Here is a 27,325-nt window from a genome sequence, read left to right as displayed (position 1 = left end):
CAGAGAAAATTGCTTCATTGCAGATTAATTGGCTCTCTTGCAAGTTTAATCAGCACAGCACAATTTCATCTTGTGTGAAGAACAGCCTTAAAGTGAAATGCTGCTGGATGCTTGACAGCTGTGGCAAGGGCTTGAATGCTATCACGTCCTACAAAGCAAAACCAAGCAACATGTAGACAGACAAAGGAGAATCGGTTGATGTTGTGTTTGGATTTTCAGAAGGCATTTGACAAGGTGCCACACATGAGGCTGCTAAACAAGCTACAAGCCCATGGGTTTACAGGAAAGATTCTAGCATGGATAAAGCAGTGGCTGATTGGCAGGAGGCAAGGAGTGGGAATAAAGGAGGCCTTTCTTGGTTGGCTGCCGGTGACTAGTGGTGTTCCACAGGGGCCTGTTTTGGGACCAATTCTTTTTACATTTTATGTCAATGATTTGGTTGATGGAATTGTTGGCTTTGTTGCAAAGTTTGCAGACAATATGAAGATGGGTAGAGGGCCAGGCAGTTTTGAGGAAGTAGAGAGGTTGCAGAAGGACTTGGACAGATTAGGAGAACTGGCAAAGAAGTGGCAGATGGAATACCGTTCCAGGAAGTGTATGGTCATGCATTTTGGTAGAAGAAATAGAAGTGTAGGCTGTTTTCTAAATGGAGGGACTTGGGAGTCCTTGTGCAGGATTCCCTAAAGATCAATTTGCAGGTTGAGTCCGTGGTGAGGAAGGCAAATGCAATGTTGACATTCATTTCAAGAGGACTAGAATATAAAATCAAGGATGTAATGTTGAAACTTTATCAGGCACTGGTGAGGCCTCACTTGGAGTATTGTGAGCAGTTTTGGGCCCCTTATCGTAGAAAGGATGTGTTGAAACTGGAGAGAGTTCAAAGGAAGGTCACGAAAATGATTCCAAGATTGAACGGCTTGTCATATGAACAGTGTTTGATGGCTCTGGACCTGTATTCACTAAATTCAGAAGAATGAGGAGTGACCTCATTGAAACCTGTCGAATGGTGAAAGGCCTTTATAGAGTGGGTATGGAGAGGATGTTTCCTATGGTGGGAGAATCTAAGACCAGAGGACACAGCCTGAGAATAGAGAGGCGTCCTTTTAGAACAGAGATGAGGAGGAATTTCTTTAGCCAAGGAGTGGTGAATCTATGGAATTCTTTGCCAGGGGGGAGGCCAAGTACTTGTGTATATTTAAGGCAGAGGTTGATAGATTCTTGATTGGTCAGGACATGAAGAGATACTGAGAGGCGATTGGAGCTGAGAGGAAAATTGAATCAGCCATAATGAAATGGTGGAGCAGACTCAATGGGCCAAATGGCCTAATTCTGTTCCTATATCTTATCGTCTTGTATGTGACAACAAGGTTTCTCTCCCACATGAGTTCAATGCCTTTTATATTCGCTTTGACTGACAGAACACGGAGGCACCTTCATGAATTCCCACAGCCCCCGACGACCATCTTGTTTCAGTCTCTGAGGCCAATGTGAGTGCGTCCTTCAGGATGGTGAACCCACGGAAAGCAATTGGCCCAGATGGCATACCTGACTGAGTACTGAAGGCCTGTGCAAATCTACTGGCTGCCTGTTTACTGACATCTTTAACCTCTCACTTCGGCAATCTGAGGTGCCCACCTGCTCCAAGCAGGCTTCAATCATACCAGTGCCCAAGAAGAACATGGTATCCTGCCTCAATGACTTTCGTGTAGTTTCCATTGATTCTACTGAATTTCTTTGTACCCACCATGAATACCTGCAAGAAAATGAATCTCAGGGTAGTATATGGTAACATATACATACTTAGATAATAAATTTACTTTGGACTTTTGAGCTTTGAAGTAACAAGCAACACAGATCAAAGTTGCTGGTGAACGCAGCAGGCCAGGCAGCATCTTTAGGAAGAGGTACAGTCGGCGTTTCGGGCCGAGACCTTTCGGAGATGCTGCCTGGCCTGCTGCGTCCACCAGCAACTTTGATGTGTGTTGCTTGAATTTCCAGCATCTGCAGAATTCCTCGTGTTTGAGCTTTGAAATGTTGCTTTGACACCAGGCACACACAGGGTCGGCGACTGATCCTTTGGGAATGAGGTAGATTTCAAGCAGTATTTTGAAGGAGGATGAAGGTGCCGGGAGTTAGAGGTTTAGGCAAAGCAGAGCATCCCAGGCAACCACTGGTGGTGGACTGACTGTAACCAGAGGATGTGCCAAGACGTGCAGTGGAGAGGTGCAGCATGCACGGCGAGTTGGGAGGCTGGAGGAGGTCGCAGTGACAGGGAGGACCCACCAAATTGATGCAATTACGAAGAAGGCTCAACAGCAGCAGTATTTCATTAGGACTTTGAGGAGAGTTGGTCTGTCACCAAAGACGGTCACAGGTTTCTACAAGTGTACCGTGGACAGCATTCTAACTGGTGTGGAGGGGCCACTGCACAGGAACAGAAAAAGCTGCAGAAAGTTGTAAACTCAGCCAGCTCCATCATGGGCACCAGCTTCCCCAGCATTCAAAAGGTGATGCCTGAGAAAGGTGGGCATCCCTCATCACCTCACTATTTTTCCTCTCTGTTTGCACTCATTTAATGTTAAAGATATACATGCTTATTGTACTTGATAGGAATTCTAATTCTTTATTGCACTCTACTGCTGCCGCAAAACAACCAATTTCATGACCTCTGCCAGTGATATTAAACCTGATTCTGGCTTTGCAAAGGAAGGTGAGCACCTTAAATCTGAGGCATTGTTAGTTAATCGGGGAGCCAGTGTGGTTGTCACAGCCTGTGCAAAGGAGTATGCACCTGTATGGGTCCTACAGACCAAATGTTTGCTCTATATCTGGGGTAAATCCTCCTCAAGCCGTCTCGGATGGATGTGGCGTTGTTTCCGTATTGAAACCTTCTTTTGTTTTGTTTTGCTAGCTCTGAATGAGATGTTTCCCTTCCAGATCCGGGGGCTCCAGGAGCAGCTGGACAACGGGCCCACTGCGCAGATAGCTCGACTGCAGCAGGAGAACTCTATCCTGAGGGATGCCCTCAATCAGGCCACCAGCCAGACCGAGAGCAAGTAAGGACAGAGCCGCAGACCTCCACTGCGTTCCCCCCCCCCCCCCCCCCCCGGCCACTGCTGCTCTCTGGGGGTAGCTGCTGAGGTACTGGGTTGGACAGTCCAACATCGAGGTTGGCAGCTGAAGTCATGGAGTGGTTCCAGTGAGTGGCGTTACCAAGAAGCAGGGAGGGCTGGGGCAGTCTAAGGGTTAAACCAGGGGGAGGAGAGCAAACTGAGGGTTAAACTGTGGGGACTGATTGGCAGGGTTGGTAAACCATGACTAAATAAGATGAGAGTGAGAACGCACTGAAGTGGGTGAGGGGACACTCTCTGAGGGGGTAAGTCGGGTGAACAGGAGGGAGGGGTTAAGCTGGGGTGGGAGTGAGCGCACACTGAGGGGGAAGACCAGGCAGTGCGAGGAAAGGACTCGGCAGTAAATTGGGATGGGGCCAGACTGGGGCAATAAACGTGGAGAGGGACAGACTGATGAGGGGAGCATGGGTCAGACTGCGGGTGGCAGGATGTAGACGAGTTCAATGCTGCTAGGTTTAAGAGCTCTTCCTTGGAGAGGAGTGATTGCTGTACCTATCCTGGTCTACTTGTGTTTGGGGAGTGGGAATACTGTCCATCCCACATCCCCCAGTGTACTGCCCCTGCCTGGTGAAGTATAGAGAAACCATCTCTCAACAATGGGCAATAAATGAACACTTTGCACACCTGGAAAATGGACAATTAGACACGGGAGAACTGAGGTGATGGGTTAATTGTCCCAGTCGTGTGGGTGAGTGGCAAAATCCATGGGCAGTCGTGGGGAATTTGGGGAGAATATGTGCCGGGGGAAAATTGGTGGGGAACGTGATTGATCAGTGAACCAGCATAGAGTCGTTGGACCGAATGGTCTCCTGTGGTAAAGAAATATAAAATGTCAGTTCCTGTTTCTTGCTTTCTTGGGTCGATATGTTGAGTAGGCAAATAGCTTCTCTCAATTCTTGACCTGGTTAAGGTGCACTTTCCACTTGCCCCTGCCTATGGCTGTAGTCACAAGGGCTGCCACCCTCCCTCGCCTATGTGTGAGGGTGACTGAGCTGCATGTTGTGTGTGAGCATTCCATTCCCCCACACGTGGCGTGCGTGTGTGTGTGTGTGTGTGTGTGTGTGTGTGTGTGAAACAAGGTCTCTGCATGTTGGCAGATTGAGTGTGTAATCATACCTGTGCAGTGTGACATGCGGCCAGTGTGTCAGAGTGAGGGAGGATGCTGAGAACCATGTTCTGTTGGTGTGAGTTGGTAGGAGAATGATTGTCTGCTGTAGACAACGTGACCTGCCCAGTCCAAGCAAGGTTTAACTGTATTTAAAAGAGACTTAGACAGGTACGTGGATATGAAAGGCTTAGAGCAGGGGTTCCCATCCTTTTTTTTTGTAATATAATTTTAATTGAATTTTCAAAAGGAATACATGAAAAAATAGAATCTACCCTCCCCCCTCCCCTTAACCCTCCCCCCCCCCCATATATAGTCCTACCTAAAAGGAAAGAAAGAAAAAAGAAAGAAAGAAAGAAAAGAGCCGCCTGGGTGTTGGAAGGTTTCCACATGCTCCATGGGATTCAAAATAAATTTGGTATAATTATTCGTTACTTTCCCCAAGTGACCAAAGTCTTTATCGGAGCACTTAAATATGCCATCCTATCTTTTGTAAATAAGGGCGCCAAATGTTCAGAAATGTTACATATTTATCTCTTAAATTATAAGTAATTTTTTCGAGTGGGATAGAACTAGCCATTTCATTATTCCAACGATTCATACTTAAATACGAATCAGATTTCCAAGTAACTGCTATAGTCTTCTTAGCTACTGCCAATGCAATTTTTATAAATTCTTTCTGATATTTATTCAATTTAAGTTTCGGTTTTATCCCTTCAATATCACCTAATAGAAATAATACAGGGTTATGTGGAAGTTGAGTTCCAGTAATTTGTTCCAATAAGATTCTTAAATTTATCCAAAGGGTTGAATTTTAAAACAAGACCAAGTAGAATGTAAAAAAGTACCAATTTCTTGATTACACCGAAAACATTTATCAGATAGATTTGAATTTAATCTATTTATTTTTTGTGGTGTAATATATAATTGGTGTAAAAAATTATATTGTACTAATCTAAGTCGAACATTTATTGTATTTGTCATACTGTCAAGACAAAGTCTTGACCAATTTGTTTCATCAATATTAATATTCAAATCTGTTTCCCATTTTTGCTTTGACTTATGGGTTCCTTGTTTAATTGTCTGTTCTTGAATCAAATTATACATACAAGAAATAAATTTTTTAATTTTCCCTTTTTGTATTAAAATTTCAATTTCATTAGGTTTTGGCAAAAACATTGTTTGACCCAGCGTACCTTTTAAGTAAGCCCTTAATTGAAAGTAACAAAAGAAAGTATTATTAGATATTTTATATTTATCCTTTAATTGTTCAAATGACATCAATATACCTCGTTCAAAACAATCTCCTATAAATTTAATCCCTTTTTGGTACCAATTATATAAAAGTTGATTGTCCACTGTAAAAGGAATAAGTCTGTTTTGGAACAAGGTCTCCTTGCTAATAGAGATTTCTGTGTTTCATTATCAACATTTATTTTATTCCATAGATCAATCAAATGTGTTAATATAGGAGATTCTTTCTTTTCCTGTATCAATTTAGATTCCCATTTATATATAAAATCTTCAGGTCTATTTTCTCCTATCTTGTCTAGTTCTATTTTAATCCATGCTGGTTTTCGATCATCGAAGAAAGATGCAATAAATCTAAGTTGATTTGCTTTATAATAGTTTTTAAAGTTTGGAAGTTGTAACCCTCCTAACCCAAATTTACATGTCAATTTTTCCAATGATATTCTTGACATTTTACCTTTCCAAAGAAATTTTCTCACACATTTATTTAACTCTTGAAAAAATTTCTGTGGCAATTGTATTAGTAATGTTTGAAACAAATACTGTAATCTAGGAAATATATTCATTTTTACAACATTGACTCTACCTACTAATGTTATTGGTAATATCATCCATTTGTCAAGATCTTCTTGAATTTTTTTCAATAGTGGTAAATAATTAAATTTATATAAATTCTTTACATCATTATCAAGTCTTATACCTAAATACTTTATACCATTTACCAGCCATGTAAATTGGGTTACTAATCGACATTGACTATAGTCTCCTTTAGTAAGAGGTAAAATTTCACTTTTATCCCAATTTATTTTGTAACCTGATACCTTCCCATATTCATCCAATCTAGAAGATAATTTATGTAACGAATGTTGTGGGTTTGTTAAATAGATCAAAACATCATCGGCAAAAAGATTAATTTTATATTCCTCCTGATTAACTCTAAAACCCATAATATCTGGATCAATTCTAATTAGTTCTGCTAATGGCTCTATCGCCAATACAAATAAAGCAGGTGATAGTGGACAACCTTGTCTAGTTGACCTTTTTAACTGGAATGGTGTTGAAATTTGAGAGTTTGTCACTACTTTAGCTTTAGGGTTAGAATTTAAAGTTTTAATCCAATTTATAAAAGATGTTCCTAACCCATATTTTTCTAGTACTTTAAATAAAAAATCCCATTTTAATCTATCAAATGCTTTTTCTGCATCCAAAGCTACTACTATACTCTTCTCATCCCTTTTTTGTGCCAAATGAATTATACTGAGTAGCCGGGTTACATTATCTGCCAATTGTCTATTTTTAATAAATCCTGTTTGATCCATATGTATTAATTTTGGTAAATATTTAGATAATCTATTCGATAAAATTTTTGCTATTATTTTATAATCCGTATTCAATAAAGAAATAGGCCTGTATGATGCTGGTTTCATAGGATCTCTGTCTTTTTTTGGCAATACTATTACAATCGCTGTTGAAAAAGATTCTGGAAGTTTATGTATTTTTTCTGCTTGACGTATTAGTTCCATAAAAAGAGGAAATAATAAATCTTTAAATTTTTTATAAAATTCAGGTGGAAAACCATCTTCTCCTGGAGATTTATTACTTTGGAGTGATCCTAAAGCTTCTTCAACTTCTTTTAATGTAAAAGGCATATCTAATCCCTTCTGTTCTTCCAAATTCAATTTTGGAAGAGAAACTTGTGATAAAAACCTTTCTATCTCATTAACATCATTTTGGGATTCTGATTGATATAATTCAGAATAGAAATTTTTAAAGGTTTCATTTATTTCAAGAGGTTTATAAGATATTTTATTTGCCCTTGTTCTAATTGCATTTATTGTTTTGGAAGCTTGTTCTGTTTTCAACTGCCAGGCAAGAATTTTACGTGCTCTCTCACCTAACTCATAACACCTTTGTTTAGTTCTTATAATTGCTTTTTCCGTTCTACATGTCTGAAGCGTATTATATTGTAACTTCTTATTAACAAGTTGTTTTCGTTTTTCTTCTGACATATATCTTTGAGATTCTTTTTCTATTCTAATCTCTTTTTCCAATTGATCTAGTTCTGCCATATATTCTTTCTTAATTTTAGACGTATAACATATTATCTGGCCCCTAAGATATGCTTCATCGCATCCCATAATATAAATTTATCATCCACTGAATGAAAATTTGTATCCAAAAAAAATTGAATCTGTTTTTTCATAAAATCACAAAAATCTTGACGTTTTAATAATGTTGAATTAAATCTCCATCTGTAAGCCACTTCTTCCTTATCAGCCATTATATATTGTCATTAATAAAGGGGAATGATCTGATAATATTCTTGCTTTATATTCCATATTTTTCACTCTGTGTTGAATATGCATTGATAATAGAAACAAATCTATCCTTGAGAAAGTTTTATGTCTATGGGAGTAAAACGAGTAGTCTCTTTCTTTAGGATTGATTCTTCTCCATATATCAATCAGCTTTAAATCCTTCATCAATGATAAAGTAAATTTACTACCTTCGATTTTATAACAGCCTTGGTTGATCTATCTAAGACTGGGTCTAAGCAAAATTTAAAGTCTCCTCCAATTAATATTTTTTCATGCGCATCTGCCAAATTCAGAAAAGCTTCTTGTATGAATTTTGCATCATTTTCGTTTGGTGCATAAATATTCATAAAAGTCCATAGTTCAGAAAAAAGTTGACAATGTATAATCACATATCTCTTCGCAGAATCAATTATTACATTTTGTATTCTAATTGGTAATGTTTTATTGATCAAAATTGCTACTCCCCTCGCTTTTGAATTAAATGAAGCCGCAACAACACTACCCACCCAATCTCTCTTTAGTTTCTGATGTTCTGTTTCCGTTAGGTGCGTTTCCTGTAAAAAAAAAAGCTAAATCTATCTTCATTTTTTTAATATGTGTTAAGATTCTTTTTCTTTTCACTGGTCCATTAAGCCCGTTAACATTAAAACTCAAAAAATTCAATAAATTAGTCATTATTCTTAACAAAGTTACTGCAATCTAAAACATTATTTATCTTCTCAACTCTCATAGTTCCTTGGGGAATCTCTTTAAACTTCACCATGTTGCTATGTGTCTCCCTCCCAACCTTCCAGACAGAAAGAAACAAGAAGATAGAAAAAATACAAAAAAAGAAAAAACAAAATGTTGTGAATGAAAGGATACACAACACTACCCCCCTCCATTTTACGGGTCATGGCAAAAGCCACGCTTGCACACATGACTAGCGTAGCAATCGATCAGTGCTTCTTCCAGCTCCGCCGCAACAAAAAAAACATTATATATATATATATAGACAAAATTAGTATTACTATTCCCAACTAATATTCCTCCAGTTTTAACCTTTCTTACCCCCCTCGTATAATTAATAATATATTTATACATTCATCCAGCTTCAAAAATCCAACAAGTCCATTCTTTAACCCAATCTTCATCTTCAATCTATCTCGCTCTCCTGGGTTTGTTCTTGTATCTGGTGAATATTCAGAGAATCTCGCACAAACTGCTCTGCTTTCTGGTAGTCATCAAAAAATCTTTTTTCTCCACCAAGCAAAAAAATCTTCAAGGTTGCAGGATAACGCAGTGTAAATTGATAACCATGATCCCATAGGGTTTTTTTCACTGGATTAAATTTCTTCCTTCTCTTCAAAAGTTCGTAACTTATATCAGGGTAGAAAAAAACTTTGTTCCCTTTAATTATCAATGGCCCTTTTCTATCTTTGGCAGCTCGAGCAGCTGCCTGTAGAATCCTTTCCTTGTCATGGAATCTTAAGAATTTTATTAAAATCGATCGTGGATACTGGTCATCTTTTGGTTTTGGTCTTAAAGCTCTATGTGCCCGCTCAATTTCAATTGGTCGAACCTCCTCTTCCATTTGCAAAACATCCGGGATCCATCTTTGAAAAAATTCTATTGGTTTATCTCCCTCCGTACCTTCTTTAAGACCAACAATTTTAATATTATTACGTCTACTAAAATTTTCCAACATGTCCACTTTCTCCAAGAGTCGGTTTCTTTCCAAATTCCAGACAAGCAGATCATTTTCTGTTTTTTCCACTATCATTCATATGCCCCATTGCTCTTTCCATCTTCTGAAGCTTCTTATCCATTTTGTCCTGTCTTGCCATAACTTTATCATAACACATCTTCGTATCTCTAAGCTCTTCTCTTACTTTTCTTAATTCAGCTGTTAATTGCAATATAGCCTCTCTCATGTCTCTATCATCTCCTTTACTTCCAATCGCTTCCAATTCTTCCTCCTCTTCTTCATCTGTGTTCTCTGCAGAATCCAATTCTGACTCTGAGTCATTTTCAATTGCAGTGGCTGTTGGTTCTTGTAGTTTGCGTTGTGTCGATTTGCACATGCACTCTGCACATGCGCATTTCCGGTGTCTTCTTAGAAGAAGCCGTTACCACCGCCATTGCTCCCTGTTCTACCGAAGGAGATCCAACCTGAGTCCAAGGCTCCATCGTTGCAGTAGGCCCTTTGTTCTTCCTGTCTCGCGGCTGCTTTGCAACAGCAGACTTCTTTTGTTGCGGTTTAGGAGGCATATCGTAAAGTAGTCTTACAAAGTTTATAAATAGTTTTCAGAAAATATTTACTAACTTTGTTTTGTTTAAACGGTACTTTACTGATTTGTTGCGGGGAGCTGGATTTACACGTCTCAATCCCACGTCATCACGTGACCCCCCCCTCCCCCATCCTTTATCATGCCATGGACCAATACCATTAAGCAAGGGGTCCAGGTTGGGAACCCCTGATCCAGAGGGATATGTGGGCAAATGGAACCTGCTTAGCTGGTAATCTTGGCTGGCGTGGATCTGTTGTGCTGAGGATCTGTTCCAGTGCTAAATGACTCTAAAAGTGTAAGTGCTCAGCCCCTGCATGAATTATTCTGAAACACCAAATTCCAGACAGAATTCTTCACGGCAACAATTGCTTTGTTCAAGAAAGGGATTAGGATAGAAACTCTCACCCGGGCACATGTATGATAGGTAAGTGGAGGGAAAGGTTAGATTGATCTTGGAGTAGGCTAAAAGGTTAGCACAACACCATGGGCCGAAAGGCCTGTTCTGTTCTCCTATCCCTGTCAATGCTTGATGCTTAGTGTAAAATAAAATCAAAGGAAGAGCAAACTTTGAGGCCGTCCAGAGTCCCGTTGAAGGGTCTTGGCCCGAATTGTCGGCACTTTATTCCTCTCTGTAGATGCTGCCTGACCTTCGGAGTTTCTCCAGCATTTTGTCTTTGTTACTCTGGCAGTCCCCTCCCTTTTGTACACGGTGGTTGTGTGTTCTCCTGGGCCTGTTCTTCCACTCGGCCACTGACCCTGATCCACCTTTGCCCCAGGCAGAATGCCGAGCTGGCCAAGTTGCGGCAGGAGTGTGCCAAGCTGACCAAGGAGCTGGGCGAGAAGTCGGAGTCCCTACACCAGGACGAGCAGCTGCGGAAGGCGCTGGAGGGCAAGGTCAGCAAGTACGAGCAGCAGTTGTCCCAGATGCAGGTAAGTGAGGACGGAGCGCCCGGCTGTCTCTCACCTCCCTCCTTCGCTGAGCACCCGGGGACAGACTACCACCTTCTCCTCTCTCCCTTTGCCCCTACCCTGTCCTTCCCCAGTCAGAGTTACCAAGATGTTTAGACGGGCCGAGAGTCTGAGGGTTGGGCTGTTTGCTTAGGGGCAGCATTCAAAATTGTTGATTCTCATTCTTCAGGACACGAGTGTAAAGGAGAAGGAAATGATTGTTACTCCAATTTTGATGCAGCAAAACACTGACAATAAGTATAAAAACACAAGAGATATAAAAGCAATCCTATAAAACACAATATACAAGTAACAGTTGAATGTGGGTATATGTACATCAGATTAGCTTCTATAGATAGACTAATTGTATGGACATAAAGTGACGCTGGGTGCAGGAGTATCTTGAGCATAAGGTGACTCTGACAGGAAATGATGAAGTGACAAAGTGACTCTTGGCAAGAGGAACTCTTCCAGGTAGCAGCAGGGCATGTGAAAACACAGTCGGACAGTGACTGACTCAGTGTGGGTACGAGGTGTGGAGTGGAAGTGTAAAGTGGCAGGGCTTGGGGGGGATGAAGGGTGCTGGGGAGATGAAGGGGGCTGAGGAGAGGAGCAGCTGATGTGGATGTAAAGTAGTGGTGGTAGGGGTGGGTTAATGGGTGGAGGTGTTGATCAGCATGACGGTTTGGGAGAAGTAACAGTTTTTGAGTCTGGTAGTCTTGGCATGGATGTTGCACAGCCCCATCCCTGATGGGAATGGGACAGACAGGCCATGAGCAGGGTAGGTCAGATCCTTTGTGATATTGCTGGCTTTTTTTCCTGGCATCTTTCTGTATGTATGTCCTTGGTGGTGGCTAGGCCACATATGGGAAGGGGAGATGTAATGGCGGTCTGTGTTTAGCAGATCTTGCTCTTCTTTCTGAGGACTGAAGCCACCCGAGCTTAGGAAGCTTACGGTTAGGATCTCAGGGAGCTTGGAGAAGGTTGGGCTGGGATTGGGAATAAAACTTCCCGATGAGGCTCCTGGGCGTGCACCCTACTGATGATCTCCGCTGGTCTCTCAACACCACCACTTTAGCCAAGGGAGCACAGCAGTGCCTCCACTTTCTGAGGAGACTGAGGCAAGCGAGTCTGCACCCCCATCCCCGCCATTCTCACCACATTCTACCAGAGAGGGGGTGTCCTGTGCACCTGCAACATGCCAGGAATGGGAATTGCAATGCAAGAGATCGCAAGACCCTGCAACGGATAGTGAGGACTGTTGTAAACCTCATCGGGGTCTCTCCCCCTCCTCCCTCCCCAATTCAGGACCGGTGTCAAAAGAGTTACTTACACAGTGCCTCCAGCATTGTCAAAGACCCCTCCCATGCTTCCCGCAATCTCATTGATCTCCTGCTGTCAGGCAGAAAGCACCACAGCACAAGAACCAGAACTGTCAGGGTGGGCAACAGCTTCTTCCTCTAGGCTGTTAGACTTCTTAACATCCTGCTGACACCCAACACGCATATACACCCTGTCTGAATCCCACCCCCACTCTCAACCTGCACTGGTTACTTTACATCTCTCATTGCTGCTGTTTCACATATTAATACTAATTGTTTGTTTTACTGTCATAGTGCCAGAAACATTATACTGTCTTACATAAACATGCAGCTCACACTTTGTCAGCCTGTCACTCAGGGACTTGAGCTAATTTTATTTTGTGACCTCATATGCTGGATCGTGGCTCTGCACACTGTTTTGCACCTTGGCCCCAGCGGAACGACGTTTCGTTTGGCTGTATACGAATGTATGGTTGAATGACAATGAAATTGAACTATTGGGCTTCTTGCAGCCAAAGGACCACCTGAAATCTGGATTTTGCTTGTATAATGACAAGGTGTCACTGGGGATTGCCGCGGGATTTAACATCGTGTGACCACATCCCTGGGGATACTGCGGCCCTGCACTGGCTGACAGGTGGGGTTGCCCAGAAATGTGACGCCACTGAGTCCACAGATGTTGAAAATGGAGAGGGTGGGATCTGAGGAGGGGTGGCTGGGAAAGGTGAATGGCGTGGGCTGTTGCTGGTGACTACTGCGACTGTGGCCAGCCTGTCTCCCCGTGCACTGAAACGCTCATTGTCACTGTCCCCTGCAGCTGAGCCAGCAGGAAACGGAGAGTGCGCTGCAGAAGCGTCTAGACGACGTCAGTGAGGAGCTCCGCAAGTCCCAGAGCAGCTACACCACCCTGCTCACGGAGACGGAGAAGGCCCGGGGAGAGCAGCGCGCCGCCCTCAGCAGTTATACCGGTGAGTCTGTCGGCTGGGCGGGCACGGTGTGGGGTACAAGATGATGGCTTCACAGAGACTGATACAACCAAGGAAAGAATTCTTTCGCCATGCGGCCCAGAAAATCAGCACCTATCAGTCTGCATTTCAGGCCTCCCTTGTACTTGGGGTCGCCATGGTTCCAGGGCTGTCTCCATCCAGCCTCCAAGTCTCGTGTCCCTGCAGCTAATCTCCGTGATTTAGTGACCTGTGGGCCTTTATCCCACTGTGGGATGGGGTGTCAAACGGAGGGAGTGATGCATGTTTTCTGTGCTGAGTGAGGTCATATGTAGGGCCCAGAAGACGATTGGACCCAAGAATTAATATTGGCCAGTGATCATTGAAACAATGTTGCAGAAGCTGGAAATCTGAAATAAAATTGGAGAATGCTGGAAATGAGTGACCCTGTCAGTGCTGTTCTTATGCACAACTCAAAGATTTTGTCACCTTTGCTACTGACTTCCACCTTATTCTCATTTTAACATGGCCTATCTCCAAACCTTTTCTCTTTTGATATTTGCACCTCTGGGATAGGTTAACAACCATTGCTCACACACTCTGGCATCTACCTGAACCATATCTTCTCCCAATGAAATGAAGAATTATGGTCACTTGGTCCTCACCTTCCATCTCTGCAGTCTCTGCATTCAGTTTTTAATCATCTGTAATTTTTACCACAGCATCTATTGGGACTGTAACTTCTCCCAACGATAGGAAGGATTATGGTCCCTCGTCCTCATCAGTCTCTGCTTTTAGCATTTCATCCCCTGTAATTTTCACCACAGCATCTACCTGGACCGTATCTTCTCCCAGCTAAAGGAAGGATTGTGGTCCCTGGTCTTTGCCTTCCTCTCTCCAGTCTCTGCTTTCACTGTTTCATCCTCTGTAATTTTCACCACCTTCTGTGGAATCCTACCCGTTTTTCTCCCCCACTCACTTTCCACTTCAAGCATTTCAAAAGCCATTGACAGCTTCATCATTCGCTCTTACCATTTCCGACACTGCCTCCGACTCTCCTCACTACCTCTTCCCATGCCTTACCATTTCCGACACTGCCCCCCACCCCATGCAACGACAGGATATATAGAACACCTTGTCCCTTGCCACCGCCCAAGGATCCAAACACTTCGTTCATTCACAAACGTTTCCAATCTAATGTACTGCATTTGCTGTTCACAATGTGGTCTCCTTCACGTTGGAGAACCTAAACACAGATCAGGTGAAGACCTTGATTCAGTCTGTAAAGATTGTCCAGTTGCCGGCCACTGCAGCCCTTTACCACTCTGATCTCCCGGTGCTGTTCCAATGGTCTAATGCAATGTCAAAGAGCAGCATCACATCTTCTATCTAGGCACACTTGAAGAAGCATTTTGGGCTCCACACCAAATTCTGATAATAGCCCACCCGACTTCTGCAGAACAGTCATTAACTAGCAATGGAGACGGCATAAATTAAATTCACTCTCCACAGATGCTGCCTGACTTACTGAGTACTTCTAGTGTTCTGTGGTTCTGTATTGGATTTCCAGCTTCTGTATGTCCAGTTTGTATGACACAGCTCCTGCATTGCTTTTATGAATTTTTCCACTTTTCCTCTGGTCCTCCTTGCTACTTGCTATTTACGTTGCAGTTCAGCAGCAAGTAACAAGCCTCTTCCCCTCCTTCTCTCAGCCTGCAACACCACCATTTGTGGTATGTCATCTGGTCCATCTTGATCTCCATTCTATCCCAAACAGTCCCTTTTGTTCTTCCACCTCTTTCCCACTTTGTGTTTGATTTCCAACTCTTCCAAGTTCTGATGAAAGATAATTGACCTGAAACATCAGCTCTGTTTTTATCTTCTCAGTTGCTGCCTGACCTGCTGAGTACCTTCAGTAGTTTCTGCTTTTATAATTTACCAACTAATTGTTTCCTTGAGATAAATTGTTTTTCTTATTTAGAGATACAGCACAGTAACAAGCCCTCACCACCCAATTATGCCCATGTAACTAACTAACCTATTAACCTACTAACTCAGTATGTCTTTGGAATGTGGGGGAAACCCACGTGGTCACGGGGAAAACATTAAAATCTCCTTACAGGTAGCGGCAGGAATTGAACCGAGTCACTGGCATTGTAATAGGCTTACGCTAACCGCTACACTCCTGTGCCGCCTGGCTGGGATGCCACTGAGAACTCCTAGTTCTTGTTTAAAACAAATGAGATGTTTAATAATCGCCAGAAAAAGCAGAGTGGTCCTCTTTGGAGAGACAGCATGTCCCAACAGTGCAGCCCTCTCTCAGCACTGTACTGCGTGGCAAGGGCTCCAGTGGGATTTGAACCCGCAGGCTCCAGGCTGGAGAGTACTGATGCTACAGTGCAGTGCAGTGCTGAGTGAGGGCTGCACTGAGTCACTGCTATCAGAGTTAATGATGGAGAACTGCTCATGGAAGTCACTACAGTGATTTGATAGTGTGGAAAATAATTCTGACCTCCTTTACAGACAGTATCCCAGTTTTCCCTATTGCATCTAGCTGAGAATTGGAGAGTGCGCCCTGGGGCCTGTACCACAGGGTGGGGCTCTCTGTCAGGCTCTGAGCCTGATTTAAACATCTTGTACCTGACCTGCGGCAACACGCGGTAACACTTTGCTTTCCCTGCTCCACCCGGCTGCAGATCTTCAGGCTAAGATGGCATTGGCCGAGGAAGAGCTGAAGACCAAAGCAAAGGACGTAGAGGAGCTGCATTCCCAGCTGACGGAAGCCAACTCTGAGAAAGGACAACTGGAGGAGCGGATCCGGTCCATAGAGGCTCTGCTGGAGGCCGGCCAGAACAAGGAGATGGAGAAAGACCAGCAAATACAGGTTAGGGTCCACCACAGGTCTCGGTTTATTTTTAAACTAAAGGAACGCCACTGTAAGGTACTTAGAGCAATGTGGAAGTGCTGGGCTGTCTTCGTGTGGAAGGGTGGACAGGCAGGCTAGGTTCATGTCTGCTGGGCCTCAAAAGAATGGGAGAGGACTTGAGACCCTGGAGAAAGTCTTGGCAGTGTGGATGTGGGAGAGGATGTTTCCTCTCGTGGGGGGCAATCTGGAAACACTCACTGTTTTAAAAATGAGGGCCATCTATTTGAGGCAAGGGTGAGATATGATTTTTTTTCCTCTATAAACATGCTGTGTCTTTGAATTCCTCAAAGGGCAGCGCAAGCCAGATCTCTGAATATTTTTAAGGAAGAGATGGTTAGATTCTTGGTGTATGAGGGCAGTGAAAGATATCCTTAGGCAGATGGAAATACAGGTGATCCCTGTGTTACAGGAGGTGTCACCTGTGAGGCGAAGAAAAGAGAAAATTTATTTGTTTACACTTTTTATACAAGTTTTGTGATGGCAAATCTTACTCTGCATCTGAGATTTTTGGGAAGTGATTCCTGAAGTCCATTAGGGCAAGTTTCAGAGACTTGAATGGAGGGGGTGTTACCTGTGTGGAATTAAGTTTGCCGGATCAGCCACGCCCATGTGCAATGGGCATTCAAAGTTCAAAGGATCAAGTTGTGAACTCCTTCCTGTAAGTACGCACCTTTTCAAATGTACAGGGGGGGGTGCGGGGAAGGTGGCGGTGAGTTTTCACAAAGCAATCTCTCAGAAAGGACAATGGAATACTGACCAGCCGGACCGGAATGATTTTGGATGGGAAAGGGGGGAGTTATTGGGTAAAGCAACGGACCTGATTGGTGAGGAGAGCCTCGGGAACTTTTGCATCCGTCTAAACTTTGGGTCAGCTTTCTTTCAAATTCTGTGCAACATGCCCTCTGCTGCTTCAGGAGTGTCAGCTGGGCTTTGTGCTTTGGCCTCCAGACGGATACTAAGGTGTGAATGTTACTGATCGAGGTTTGGTAGGTGCAGATGGTGAAGTCTGGTGAGTCCATGCAAATGAAGGTCTTGACAGAGGGCAGCACAGTGGCGTAACGCTATTACAACAACAGTGACAGTCGTGGGTTTAATCGGATGGGGCAGGCTCGGTGGACCAGAAGGGACTGCAAGGGGTGATTGATATGTTTGTGGCCTAAGGTGGAAGGAGTCAATTTTAGAAAACCTAGCACATTTATATTTCAACATAGTCCCCTCCTACATTTACACATTTAGTCCGACGGTTGTGGAGCATACGGATCTTGGACCTCCAGAAAGTGTCCACAGCAGGGGTGACTGATAACTTCGTGGCCTAAGGTAGAAGGAGATGAGTTATACAGCTCTCGTTACATGCACATGCATAAGAAATAGAAGCAGGAGTAGGCCATCCGGCCCATCGAGCCTGCCCCGCCATTCAATAAGATCATGGCTGATCTGTCCGTTAACTCAGCTCCATCTACCTGCCTTTTCCCCATAACCCTTAATTCCCTTGCTATGTAAAAATCTATCTAACTGTATCTTAAATATATTCAGTGAAGTCTCAACTGCTTCTTTGGGCACAGAATTCCACAGATTCACCACTCTCTGGGAAGAACAGTTTCTCCTCACCTCTGTCCTAAATCTTCTCCCCTGAATCTTGAGGCAATGTCCCCTAGTGCTTGCAGGTCAACTCTTCGAGTGATTATGCAGAAAGTTTGAAGTTAATAACTCATCTCCTTCTACCTTAGGCCACAAACTTACCAATCACTCCTCGTACTACTGTGCTGTATCTCTAAATAAATGAATAAAATAAAATATTCCTGTTTGGAGCCTTGGACATGAAGATGGTTGAGAGGAACGTTGATATATTAAAGATCAGAATTGGTTCCCTTCATCGTGTGAAAGGTTACTTCCAAACAGCTCGTTATAATTCTGTGAATTCCTTAAAAGTAATTTGGCCCTTCACCCTCTATTAGCTTTTAGAAATGGTTCTGTATTCACAGTAATTATTCTCCACCAGACTGAATGCTGATATCACTAGTACTGCGGGTGTGAATGGAACCTTTGTCAATTCTTAGACTCCAGGGCAGGTTTGCTGAAGTTAAGCTGAGTGATCAGTCACACTGGGGTCACCAGAGCTTGAGGAAGTGGCCACTGTGCTGCCCTACGTTTCACCACTAGTCTTTAAGTATAGGCAGCTAGTGGTCTGGTGATGTATACTTGCTGCTTAAAGATTTGCCAATCAGTAATGATAGATGACTACAGTACAAAAAAAATGAACTTTACCTTGGCTGCTGCTGTTGTCTACATTTTCTACTTGTTCTCCATTTCCCCATAAGAACATACAATGTATACAGTGCCTATAAAATGTATTCACCCCACCTTGGAAGTTTTCATGTTTTACTGTTTTACAACATTAAATCACAGTGGATTTAATTTGGCTTTTTTAACACAGATCAATAGACAAGACTCTTTTGTGTCAAAGTGAAAACAAATTTCTACAAATTGGTCTAAATTTATTATAGTTATTCAACGCAAAATAATTGATTGCATAAGTATTGACCCCCTTCAAGTCAGTATTTAGTAGATGCACCTTTGGCAGCAATTACAGCCTTGAATCTGTGTGGATAGACATCTATCAGCTTTGCACATCTGGACACTGTAATTTTTCCCCATTCTTCTTTACAAAACTGCTCAAGCTCTGTCTGATTGCACGGCAATCGTGAGTGAACAGCCCTTTTCAAGTCCAGCCACAAATTCTCTATTGGAGTGAGGTTTGGACTCTGACTTGGCCACTCCAGGACATTAACTATGATGTTTTTAAGCCAGTTCTGCTTTATGCTTGCGGTCATTGTCTTGCTGGAAAACAAATCTCGCAGGTCGCAGTTCTCTTGCAGACTGCATCAGGTTTTACTCCAGGATTTCCCTGTATTTTGCTGCATTTGTTTGACCCTCTACTTTCACAAGCCTTCCAGGGCCTGCTGCAGTGAAGCATCTCCACAGCATGACGCAGCCATCACCGTGCTTCATGCTAGGGATGGTGTGTTTTTGATGATGTCTGGTGTTCGGCTTATGCCAAACATAGTCTGATGGGCAAAAAAGCTCAATTTTGGTTTCATCAGACTATAGAACCTTCTTTCAGCTGACTTTAGAGTCTCCCACATGCCTTCTGGTAAACTCTAGCTGAGATTGCGTGTGAGTGTTTCTTCAACAGTGGCTTTCTCTTTGCACCTTTATGGGAGAATGGCAACAGGTGAAGCACCTGGGCAACAGGTTTCTGTGCAGTCTCTTCCATCTCAGCCACTGAAGCTTGCAACTCCTGTAGAGTTGTCAGAGGTCTCTTGGTGGCCTCTGTCACTGGACCCCTTCTTGCACGGTCACTCAGTTTTTGAGGACAGCCTGTTCTAGGCAGACTTCCAGCTGTGCCATTTTCTTTCCATTTCTTGATGATTGACATAACTGTACTTCAAGGGATATTCTGTGACTTAAATATTTTCTTATATCCATCTCCTGACTTGTGCTTTACAATAACCTTTTAGTGGAATTGCTTGGAGTCTTCATGGTGTAGTTTTTGCCGGGATACTGACTCACCAGCAGTTGGACCTTCCAGATACAGGTGTATTTTTCTACAGTCATTTGAAACACCTTGACTGCACACAGGTCTCCAAAAACAGACCTCCTTTTAACTAATTATCTGACTTCTAAAACGAATTGACTTACACCAGTGATGATTTGGTGTGTCATATTAAAGGGAGTGAATACTTATGCAATCAGTTATTTTATGTTTTTATATTTGTAATTAATTTAGATCACTTTGTAGAGATCTGTTTTCAATTTTTCCAGCTTTCCACCAGATGCAGCTTCAAACAAGCAGCTGAACAAAACAGCGTTTCTCCAGGGCCAAGTTGCAAAACACAGTACATACAGTTACACACAGCACACATGCAGTAGATATGATGGCATAGAGTCACAAAATAATATTAAGACTAGTCCCTGAGTGCCATGGCCTGAAGATTGATGGTGCATGGGGTGTTGTCCTGGAGCCATGTTTCTGTAAGAGCAAGCACGCAGCAGTTTCTCATTTCCTGCAGCTGCAGATGAAGGAATCCAGCTTGTCTTCCAGGGAGTGAACACAGTAAACAGTAACTGTTTAGCATCAACACTGCTGATATACAAGTATTCATTGAACAGCATTAGCTTGCTTTCCTAGGCTAGCACATAGGAGTAGTTGAAGAGTAAAGCAAGATCAAGGCGATATGATCTATCTCTTAAAGAGAAAGAAATTGTGCTTTGTGTGTTTGTTGGGTGTCCTATTGCAATGGGCCACTAATTGCCCATTTTCAGTAGCTATGACAAGGATAGCAGGGGCAAAACAGGCAGGAAACATGCTCTGAGCACGTTCCACAGCCCTGGGGCATATCTGCGACTGCTCCACATGTGGCTGGAGAACAGGTCTAACTTCTCTAACTAAACGGCTTTTTATTCAGAGTCACCTGACACAGATGCACAATCACACCTGATCAATTAGAAAGTGAGAATTATCCTATTTAGAAGATCATTAACTGACAATCAGCCCATCCTTCCTTTTCCCTCCACCCAATCTTTTCATAATTTGTTGCTTTTTTTAAAACTTTTGGATCTGGACATGCTTTGCAAAGCCAACATTTATAGCCCATCTACATTTGTCGTTGAGAATATGGTGTTGATGTTCTTCCCAGTTCTGATGGGAGATTATTAACCTCGGTCGTTTCCGCTGGTTTCCGCCTCACCAGATGCTGCCTAACCTGTTGAGTAACCCTGTGTTTTCTGGCTTTTCCCCTCACCATGCCTGCTGGCCCAGCCGAGGCTGAAGAACACCAAGAAAAGGGCGGAGGGACGAAGATGAAGCCGGGGTTTTATATTCAACCAAGCAGAAATATTTGTTGTGGGGAGTAACTGCAGCAGCAGTGTAATCCAGACGACTACATTCTGATTCTCAGAATGATTGCGGCAAAGAAGGAAGCTATGGAGTCTTTGCTACCATATGACATAGGAGCAAATTAGGCCATTCGGCCCATTGAGTCTTCTCTGCCATTCCATCATGGCTGATTTATTATCCCCCTCAATCTCATTCTGTGCCTTCTCAGCATAACCTTCGGCATCCTTACTAATCAGGAAACTATCTACCTCCACTTAAAATACTCAATGAGTTGGCTTCCACAACCGTCTATGGCAATGGATTCCACAGATTCACCACCCTCTAGCTAAAGAAATTCCTCCTCATCTCTGTTCTAAAGGGACATTCTTGTGTTCTGTGGCTGTGTCCTCTGGTCCTAGGCTATCTCCCCTCCCTTCCCCCAGTAGGAAAACATCCTCTCCACATCCACTCTATTTGTGTGGGTCTTAGAGTCCTGGTCCACGGGCTACGGGCTTGGGTTCTGATGAAATCAGAATTGTTGCCTACATAAGACATAGGAGCAGAATCAGGCCATTCAGCCCATTGAGTATGCTCTGCTAATCCATTTTGGCTGATTTATTATTCCTCTCACCCCATTCTCCTGCCTTCTGCCCATAACCTTTGGCACCTTTTACTGATCAGGAACCTATCAACCTCCACTTTAAATATACCCAGTGACTTTGCCCCACAGCCTTCAGTGGCAATGAATTCCACAGATCCTCTTCCCGTTAGCTAAAATTCCTCCTCATCTGTGTTCTAAAGGGAAGTCCTTGTAATGTGTGGCCGTGGCCTCTGGTCCTAGGCTCTTCCACAAATGGAAACATCCTTTCCATGTCTATTCTTTCTAGGCCTTTCAATATTAGATAGGTTTCAGTGAAATTTCGCCCCCCCAGTAAATGTTCAGGATGGCGGATGGAGACTAATCAATGGCCTGCTGAGACCTGAGTGGCGTCGATCTCTTTGAGAGTTGTCAGAGCTCAAACTCGTCCATCACACTTCTGACCTGTGCCTTGTAGACGGTGGATACTCTAAGAGCAATCCAGCTATCTCCATACCTCAGCCCTGCAGATTCTTGCCTATTATCCAGCTCGCCTTCCAACGCTGTAGTCGAATCTGCCTCCTCCAGCGGTGCACTTGAGATCTCTGTTCAAACTTACTCTTCCAAGTATTGTGTCAACTTTCAGATTTATTCTTGGGCTAAATTATGGTTGAAATTAGGGATACGGAGGGATCTGTTCTGCACAAAATACTGACCGTAAACCTGTTTTACTTTCTTTCAACATTCCAGGATGCCAAACAGCTGGAAATAGAACAGCTGGAGAGCAGGTATGCACTGGTTCAGAATCTGGGGTTGTGGGGGTTGTGTTGTGGGGTTGGGAGAAGGATAGATTGTGTGTGTGTATTCTTGACCTCTGTGATTACTGGTGCTTTAATCCCTGTCCTCCTGTTTTTAGGGTGAAGGATAAAGATGCTCAGATTTCCAGCCTGGAACAGGATATGCTGCAGCTTAAAGAAACCATTGAACAGCAAAAAAAGAAAAATAACGTAAGTCTGTTACTGCCAGTGCTGTGGGTCACAGGTCACGGGAAAAGTTTTTCTGCAGACCCCAAATATTTGATGGGGTAGAGAACTCCCTGATGAGCTGCAGCTCATTCTTGACCACAAGGCAGCCCCATTCCTGTTCCGGTGACTATGGCCTGGACTTGCCCTCGGTGCAGGAATTAGCCTTGGGGAAATCTCGGCAGAGGTCAGAGAGCTCTGGTGCAGGGCACCCCTGTAGCTCGTTGGTCCTCGTGCTGGACGAGGCTTCACATTGGGTGTGCAGACCCACAAGGTGCACGTTCTCACTTCAGTCACTATCACAGGAGTTACTCAGCAGAGCGGCATTCAACACCTTGTGTCAGAACATGGTTCAATCACAAACTACAGCAAATGGGCCATGTGCCCAGATCTCCACACCCTCCCATTGAAAGGAAGTATTTCAGAAGTAAAGTCAGTGGAAAGATGTTACAAAATGCAGGTTATCTGCATGAAATCAATCCATTTAAGGTTATTGAGAGGAGATTGTCCAGTCACATCCATTCTGACCAGGGCTTTTTAAGCTTGTAGTATACATCAGGGGTGGCATTGGCTTGGCATCTATGGGCTTCACTTTATCATGGTCATAGAAGCCGGACACACTGACATCTCATGGAGCATATGCCAACTAGCAAGCACTCATTTATGCTGACTGTATTTTATTTTCCTCACCTTCCCATAGTATGCCCTGGATTCTACCAGTTATCCACATTCCAGTAACAATTTACAGTGGCCAATTAGGAATGTGGGGAAGTCCGAGAACTGAGAGGAAACCCAAACAGTCACAGGGAGAGCGAGCAGACTCCACACAGGCAGAGCCTGAGGTTAGGATTGAACCCAAGTTGTGAATCAGCACTTTCACCGCTGCTGAGTTCTACCGAACATCTACTTTTGGGTAGTGCTCCCGGTTCAGAATTTGGACACAAGGATATCGATCGGATGCATTGCTGCATTCTGTAGGGCTTTGGGACCCGTGGGGAGAGGCCCAACTGCTTAAGCATGCCTGGTAATGCATTGGAGGTAACCATTCTCTTTACTGGAATTGAGCAGTTGGGGGGCGGGGATGCACGGGATAACGTCCTAGAGATTTCTCTGGCATTCCTTGCAGATATTTCATCCTAGAAAAAATGGTGTAACTAATGAGGGAAAGATGCAGGAAGTACGGGAAATCTTCTGGTGCGGAATTCACAGTATTATTAAGATGTTAGAGTTAGAGCCGTAGGTTTTGGGAGGAGACTTGGAATCACTTCTCCACAAAGGAAGACTGTTGCAATCCAAGGTTCTATATTCCGCAAGGTTGGACATCAGGTTAATTTGAGGTTGAAAATGAGGACTAATATTGGTAGATGAGGGTATGAATGAAGGTTAGCCTGCTTCAGATGTCTAGAGTGAGGCAGAGACCAACCTTGGTCAAATTAGAAAGCTGTAAAAAGGAGACAGTTTGCTTATCAGTTAGGGGAGGTACTTGTCTTCTGGTCTTCTAAGTAGTTGTAGTTTCAACTTTATGGGATTTGTCTTATTTGAGCTATATTAGCATATCTTATTGGTGAGTTTCTGAGATAACACAGGCCAGTTAAATATGTAACAATGAAGTGCTTTTAAGCTGAAGGTTGGTTTGATATTAATATTATCAAGAGCGTTATTAGGAGGCAAGCAAAGTAAGTGGGGAAATGAGACCTGTCTTCAAGGAGGGAGGGGCAGTAGAGCTCTCTTCCCTGCTCCGACACCATTCACTGGATGTTTTGAGTCTCATTTGGAAATGAGCAGATGCAACCCTGAGGAAACGTTGAGCAGGATGGTGATGTTTGTTGCCACAAACAGAACACTAAGATGCAAGTTTTTAAACATATCCAGGACTTTAAAGGGGTGGAGTTCTGGAAACTATTGAGTTGTTACAGATTCCACAATGAGGATACGTAAGTATGAGATGGCCACACGCAGAACTTTGGAGGCGAGAGACTCGGACACTGGTGCAGGAGGATGAAATATAGACACATGATGAGGCTGTGTAATCAGTATGGTGGAAGAAAACACTCTCCCAATCAGTTAGCATCTTGGTTTCCTGTTAATTTTATTTTATGGAACTTGTTAATTTTGTAAGCTTCAAGATTACGAAGGTTAACCACTTCCTCTTCATTCTCTGGAGTCCTACATCTGCATGAGCAAATTAGAAATAGAACTGAAAAACAAACCAGCTGCAGACTCTTCACCCTTTCTCCCCAGTCACAATGAAGGATTTGGGCCCAAAATGTCGACTGGTTATTCCCCTCCATAGATGCTGCCTGACCTGCTGAGTCCTCCAGCAGAGTGTGAGTGTGTGTTACTCTGGATTATCAGCATCTGCAGAATCTCCTGTGTTCAGAAATTGCTAGAAACACTCAGCAGGTCAGACAGCATCTGTGGAGGGAGAAATGGCTATCTCTTCAGTTCTGATGAAGGGTCTTTGACCTTTAGCATTGATTGTTTCTCTGGAATTAGATCTGCCTCTCCAGGGCAATCAAATGGATTTTAATTGCCCACATGAATCATCTGAGAAGAATGGGGATTGAGTAATATTGCATGTGGATCTCCAGATTGGCAAGTGGGGTAGTGTGGTATGGAGAGGAGGTTGGGTAGATATCTCCAGACAGGCCAAGCAGAGGTGGAATGGGAGTGGAGGTTGGTTAGAGATCTCCAGATTGGTCAAGCAGAGGTGGAATGGTAGGGTGTGGAAGTTGGGTAGAGATCTCAAGGTGGATCAGAAACAGTTTGGTTAACTGATATTGAAAACTGGATTTGGGTGTTCCAGTTGTTCTGCAGTGAATATTACAGCACAGCACAGGCCCTTCAACCCTCAATGATGTCTGCTATTCCTTTAAACTGCTCCAGGATCGGTCTAATCCTCCCAACCCACATAGCATTCCAGTTTTCCTTCATCCAGGTGCCTATCTGAGTCTCTTAAATGTCCCTACCATTCAATGTTTAAATACGTTGTTGTAATACAAGGTATAGCTGTTTCTTCTCACTCAGCATCTTTTGTATATTATGAGCTGTCTGACACCTTGAAAGATTCTTCCTGTTGTCTGTATTCCCACCCCCCCCACCCCCCACTGTGACTTGGGTTACCCCCGAGTGCTGCAGCTCCCAATGATAGGGCCTGTAGGTGAGTGGGAATGTGAGGAAGGTAAGATGGTATAAGTGAGAGCTTGATGGTTGCCGTGGACTTGGTGTGCTGTAAAGTTTGTTTTGTCCTGTTTACTCCGAGGAAGCCAAGACTGACCTACAATTCCTTAATGCTTTGACCCTCCCTCGTTCCCAGACCGCAATGCTCTCAGGCACCCGAGAGAGTTGCAAAACATGCAGAATACTTGGCAGTACGTGAGAGGGTGGATTTGAGGCTGATTCCCCCTGGTTGGGGAGTCGCCCTCTCGCCCAGAGGGTAGCAAATCCAGAGAGTTCTCCACCCTCGGGGGCTGTGAGTCTCCGACTTGAGGCAGAGGTCAGTAGGCTTTTGGATATAGAGGAATATGGGGTTGGTGGTGCTGAGATAACAGATCAGCCATAATCTCATGATTCCCATTTGGGAATAGTGGCATTATTCCCATTTCTGTTGTGCTGTCTGAATGGAAAATGGTGGTGTTAGAGTAGAGAGGGTGAAGGCAGATTGAATAACGATGTTCAAAACACTGAGAGCTCTTGACAGAGTGAATGAGGAGGAACTTTTCTCCACTGGTAGTGGAGTTGGAACTGTGACCTGGTGAAAGAGAATACCTTTGCACTGGTTACCAAAAGAGTGAATGATTACCCGAAATGCAATTGATTATAGGGCCCTGTTGGGAGATCGGGGGAAGAGGGACTACTAGGGAATACGAGGGAATCTCTTCAGAGAACTAGCACAGGCATAATGGGCTAAATGGCCTCCTTTAGTGTCAGCTGGTTGTAAACCTGGGTTGCTTCCCACATAGCTCTGAGGGACAGTAATGACATTGCTTGATAGTTCAGCTGGTGGGGACTGAGTCGTACATTTCCATGCCCTGGCTAAATTCTACCTTTGGTCACACATACCTCCTCAGCCCTCTGTGCGTAGTACCTGGGCTCAGTGTGGCACGTTTGCTTCTGGATCCGAGATAGTGGGTTTGAATCCTGCTTCGGCCTCATGAACATGGGATCTCTGGTAAAAAGTACGGCATGGGAGGGTTGGGGCACCTACAGCCAATGCCTTTCAAGTAAGATCCCTCTTCGCCCACGCCATGGATAAAAAGATCACATGCCATCCCCAGCTCCTTAACCAACATTCATTTCCCAATCAGTGTGGTGACCTCACGTTTGCCTCCTTGCTCTTTGAGGGAGGGATCCATGCACAAGATGGTGTGTGTGTGTGTGTGAGAGACACGACCTCGGAGCTCTGGGTGGTACAGAGGCGTGAACAGGTGGAACATGCCTTGGGGAGCTTGCATGGTTTGTCATTAAAAATTGTTTCCAAATAGGAGCTCCGGGAGAAAAACTGGAAGGCCATGGAGGCTTTGGCATCAACCGAAAAAATGTATGGGGAGAAACTCTGCGCTGCTAAGCAAATAAAGGTGGTACACTGCGTGGGGCAACGGTGGGCGATCGGGGCTTGCGTGTCATTCAGCAGAG

The 27,325-nt window shown here is 43.7% G+C and overlaps 1 protein-coding gene across 7 annotated transcripts in view; it reads left to right on the top strand.

The window, feature by feature from the left end:
* The window catches only part of LOC140201504 (ribosome-binding protein 1-like), a 151,875-nt gene that overhangs the window by 84,070 nt on the left and 40,480 nt on the right, over positions 1–27,325 (top strand). For 6 of the 7 annotated variants that reach the window (XM_072265719.1, XM_072265717.1, XM_072265715.1 and 3 more), the window contains exons 6-12: positions 2,938–3,056; positions 10,852–11,005; positions 13,163–13,313; positions 15,986–16,173; positions 22,419–22,456; positions 22,585–22,675; positions 27,175–27,267. In XM_072265719.1, the coding sequence (XP_072121820.1) occupies positions 2,938–3,056; positions 10,852–11,005; positions 13,163–13,313; positions 15,986–16,173; positions 22,419–22,456; positions 22,585–22,675; positions 27,175–27,267 (834 nt within the window). The remainder of the gene's footprint in view (positions 1–2,937; positions 3,057–10,851; positions 11,006–13,162; positions 13,314–15,985; positions 16,174–22,418; positions 22,457–22,584; positions 22,676–27,174; positions 27,268–27,325) is intronic. The other variant, XM_072265716.1, reaches the window with a different exon arrangement.

Source organism: Mobula birostris, chromosome 8 (assembly GCF_030028105.1).
Source record: "Mobula birostris isolate sMobBir1 chromosome 8, sMobBir1.hap1, whole genome shotgun sequence".
Classification (NCBI taxonomy): domain Eukaryota; kingdom Metazoa; phylum Chordata; class Chondrichthyes; order Myliobatiformes; family Myliobatidae; genus Mobula; species Mobula birostris.
Note: the sequence above shows the minus strand (reverse complement) of the source record. Positions and strands in the feature narration are given on the sequence as shown.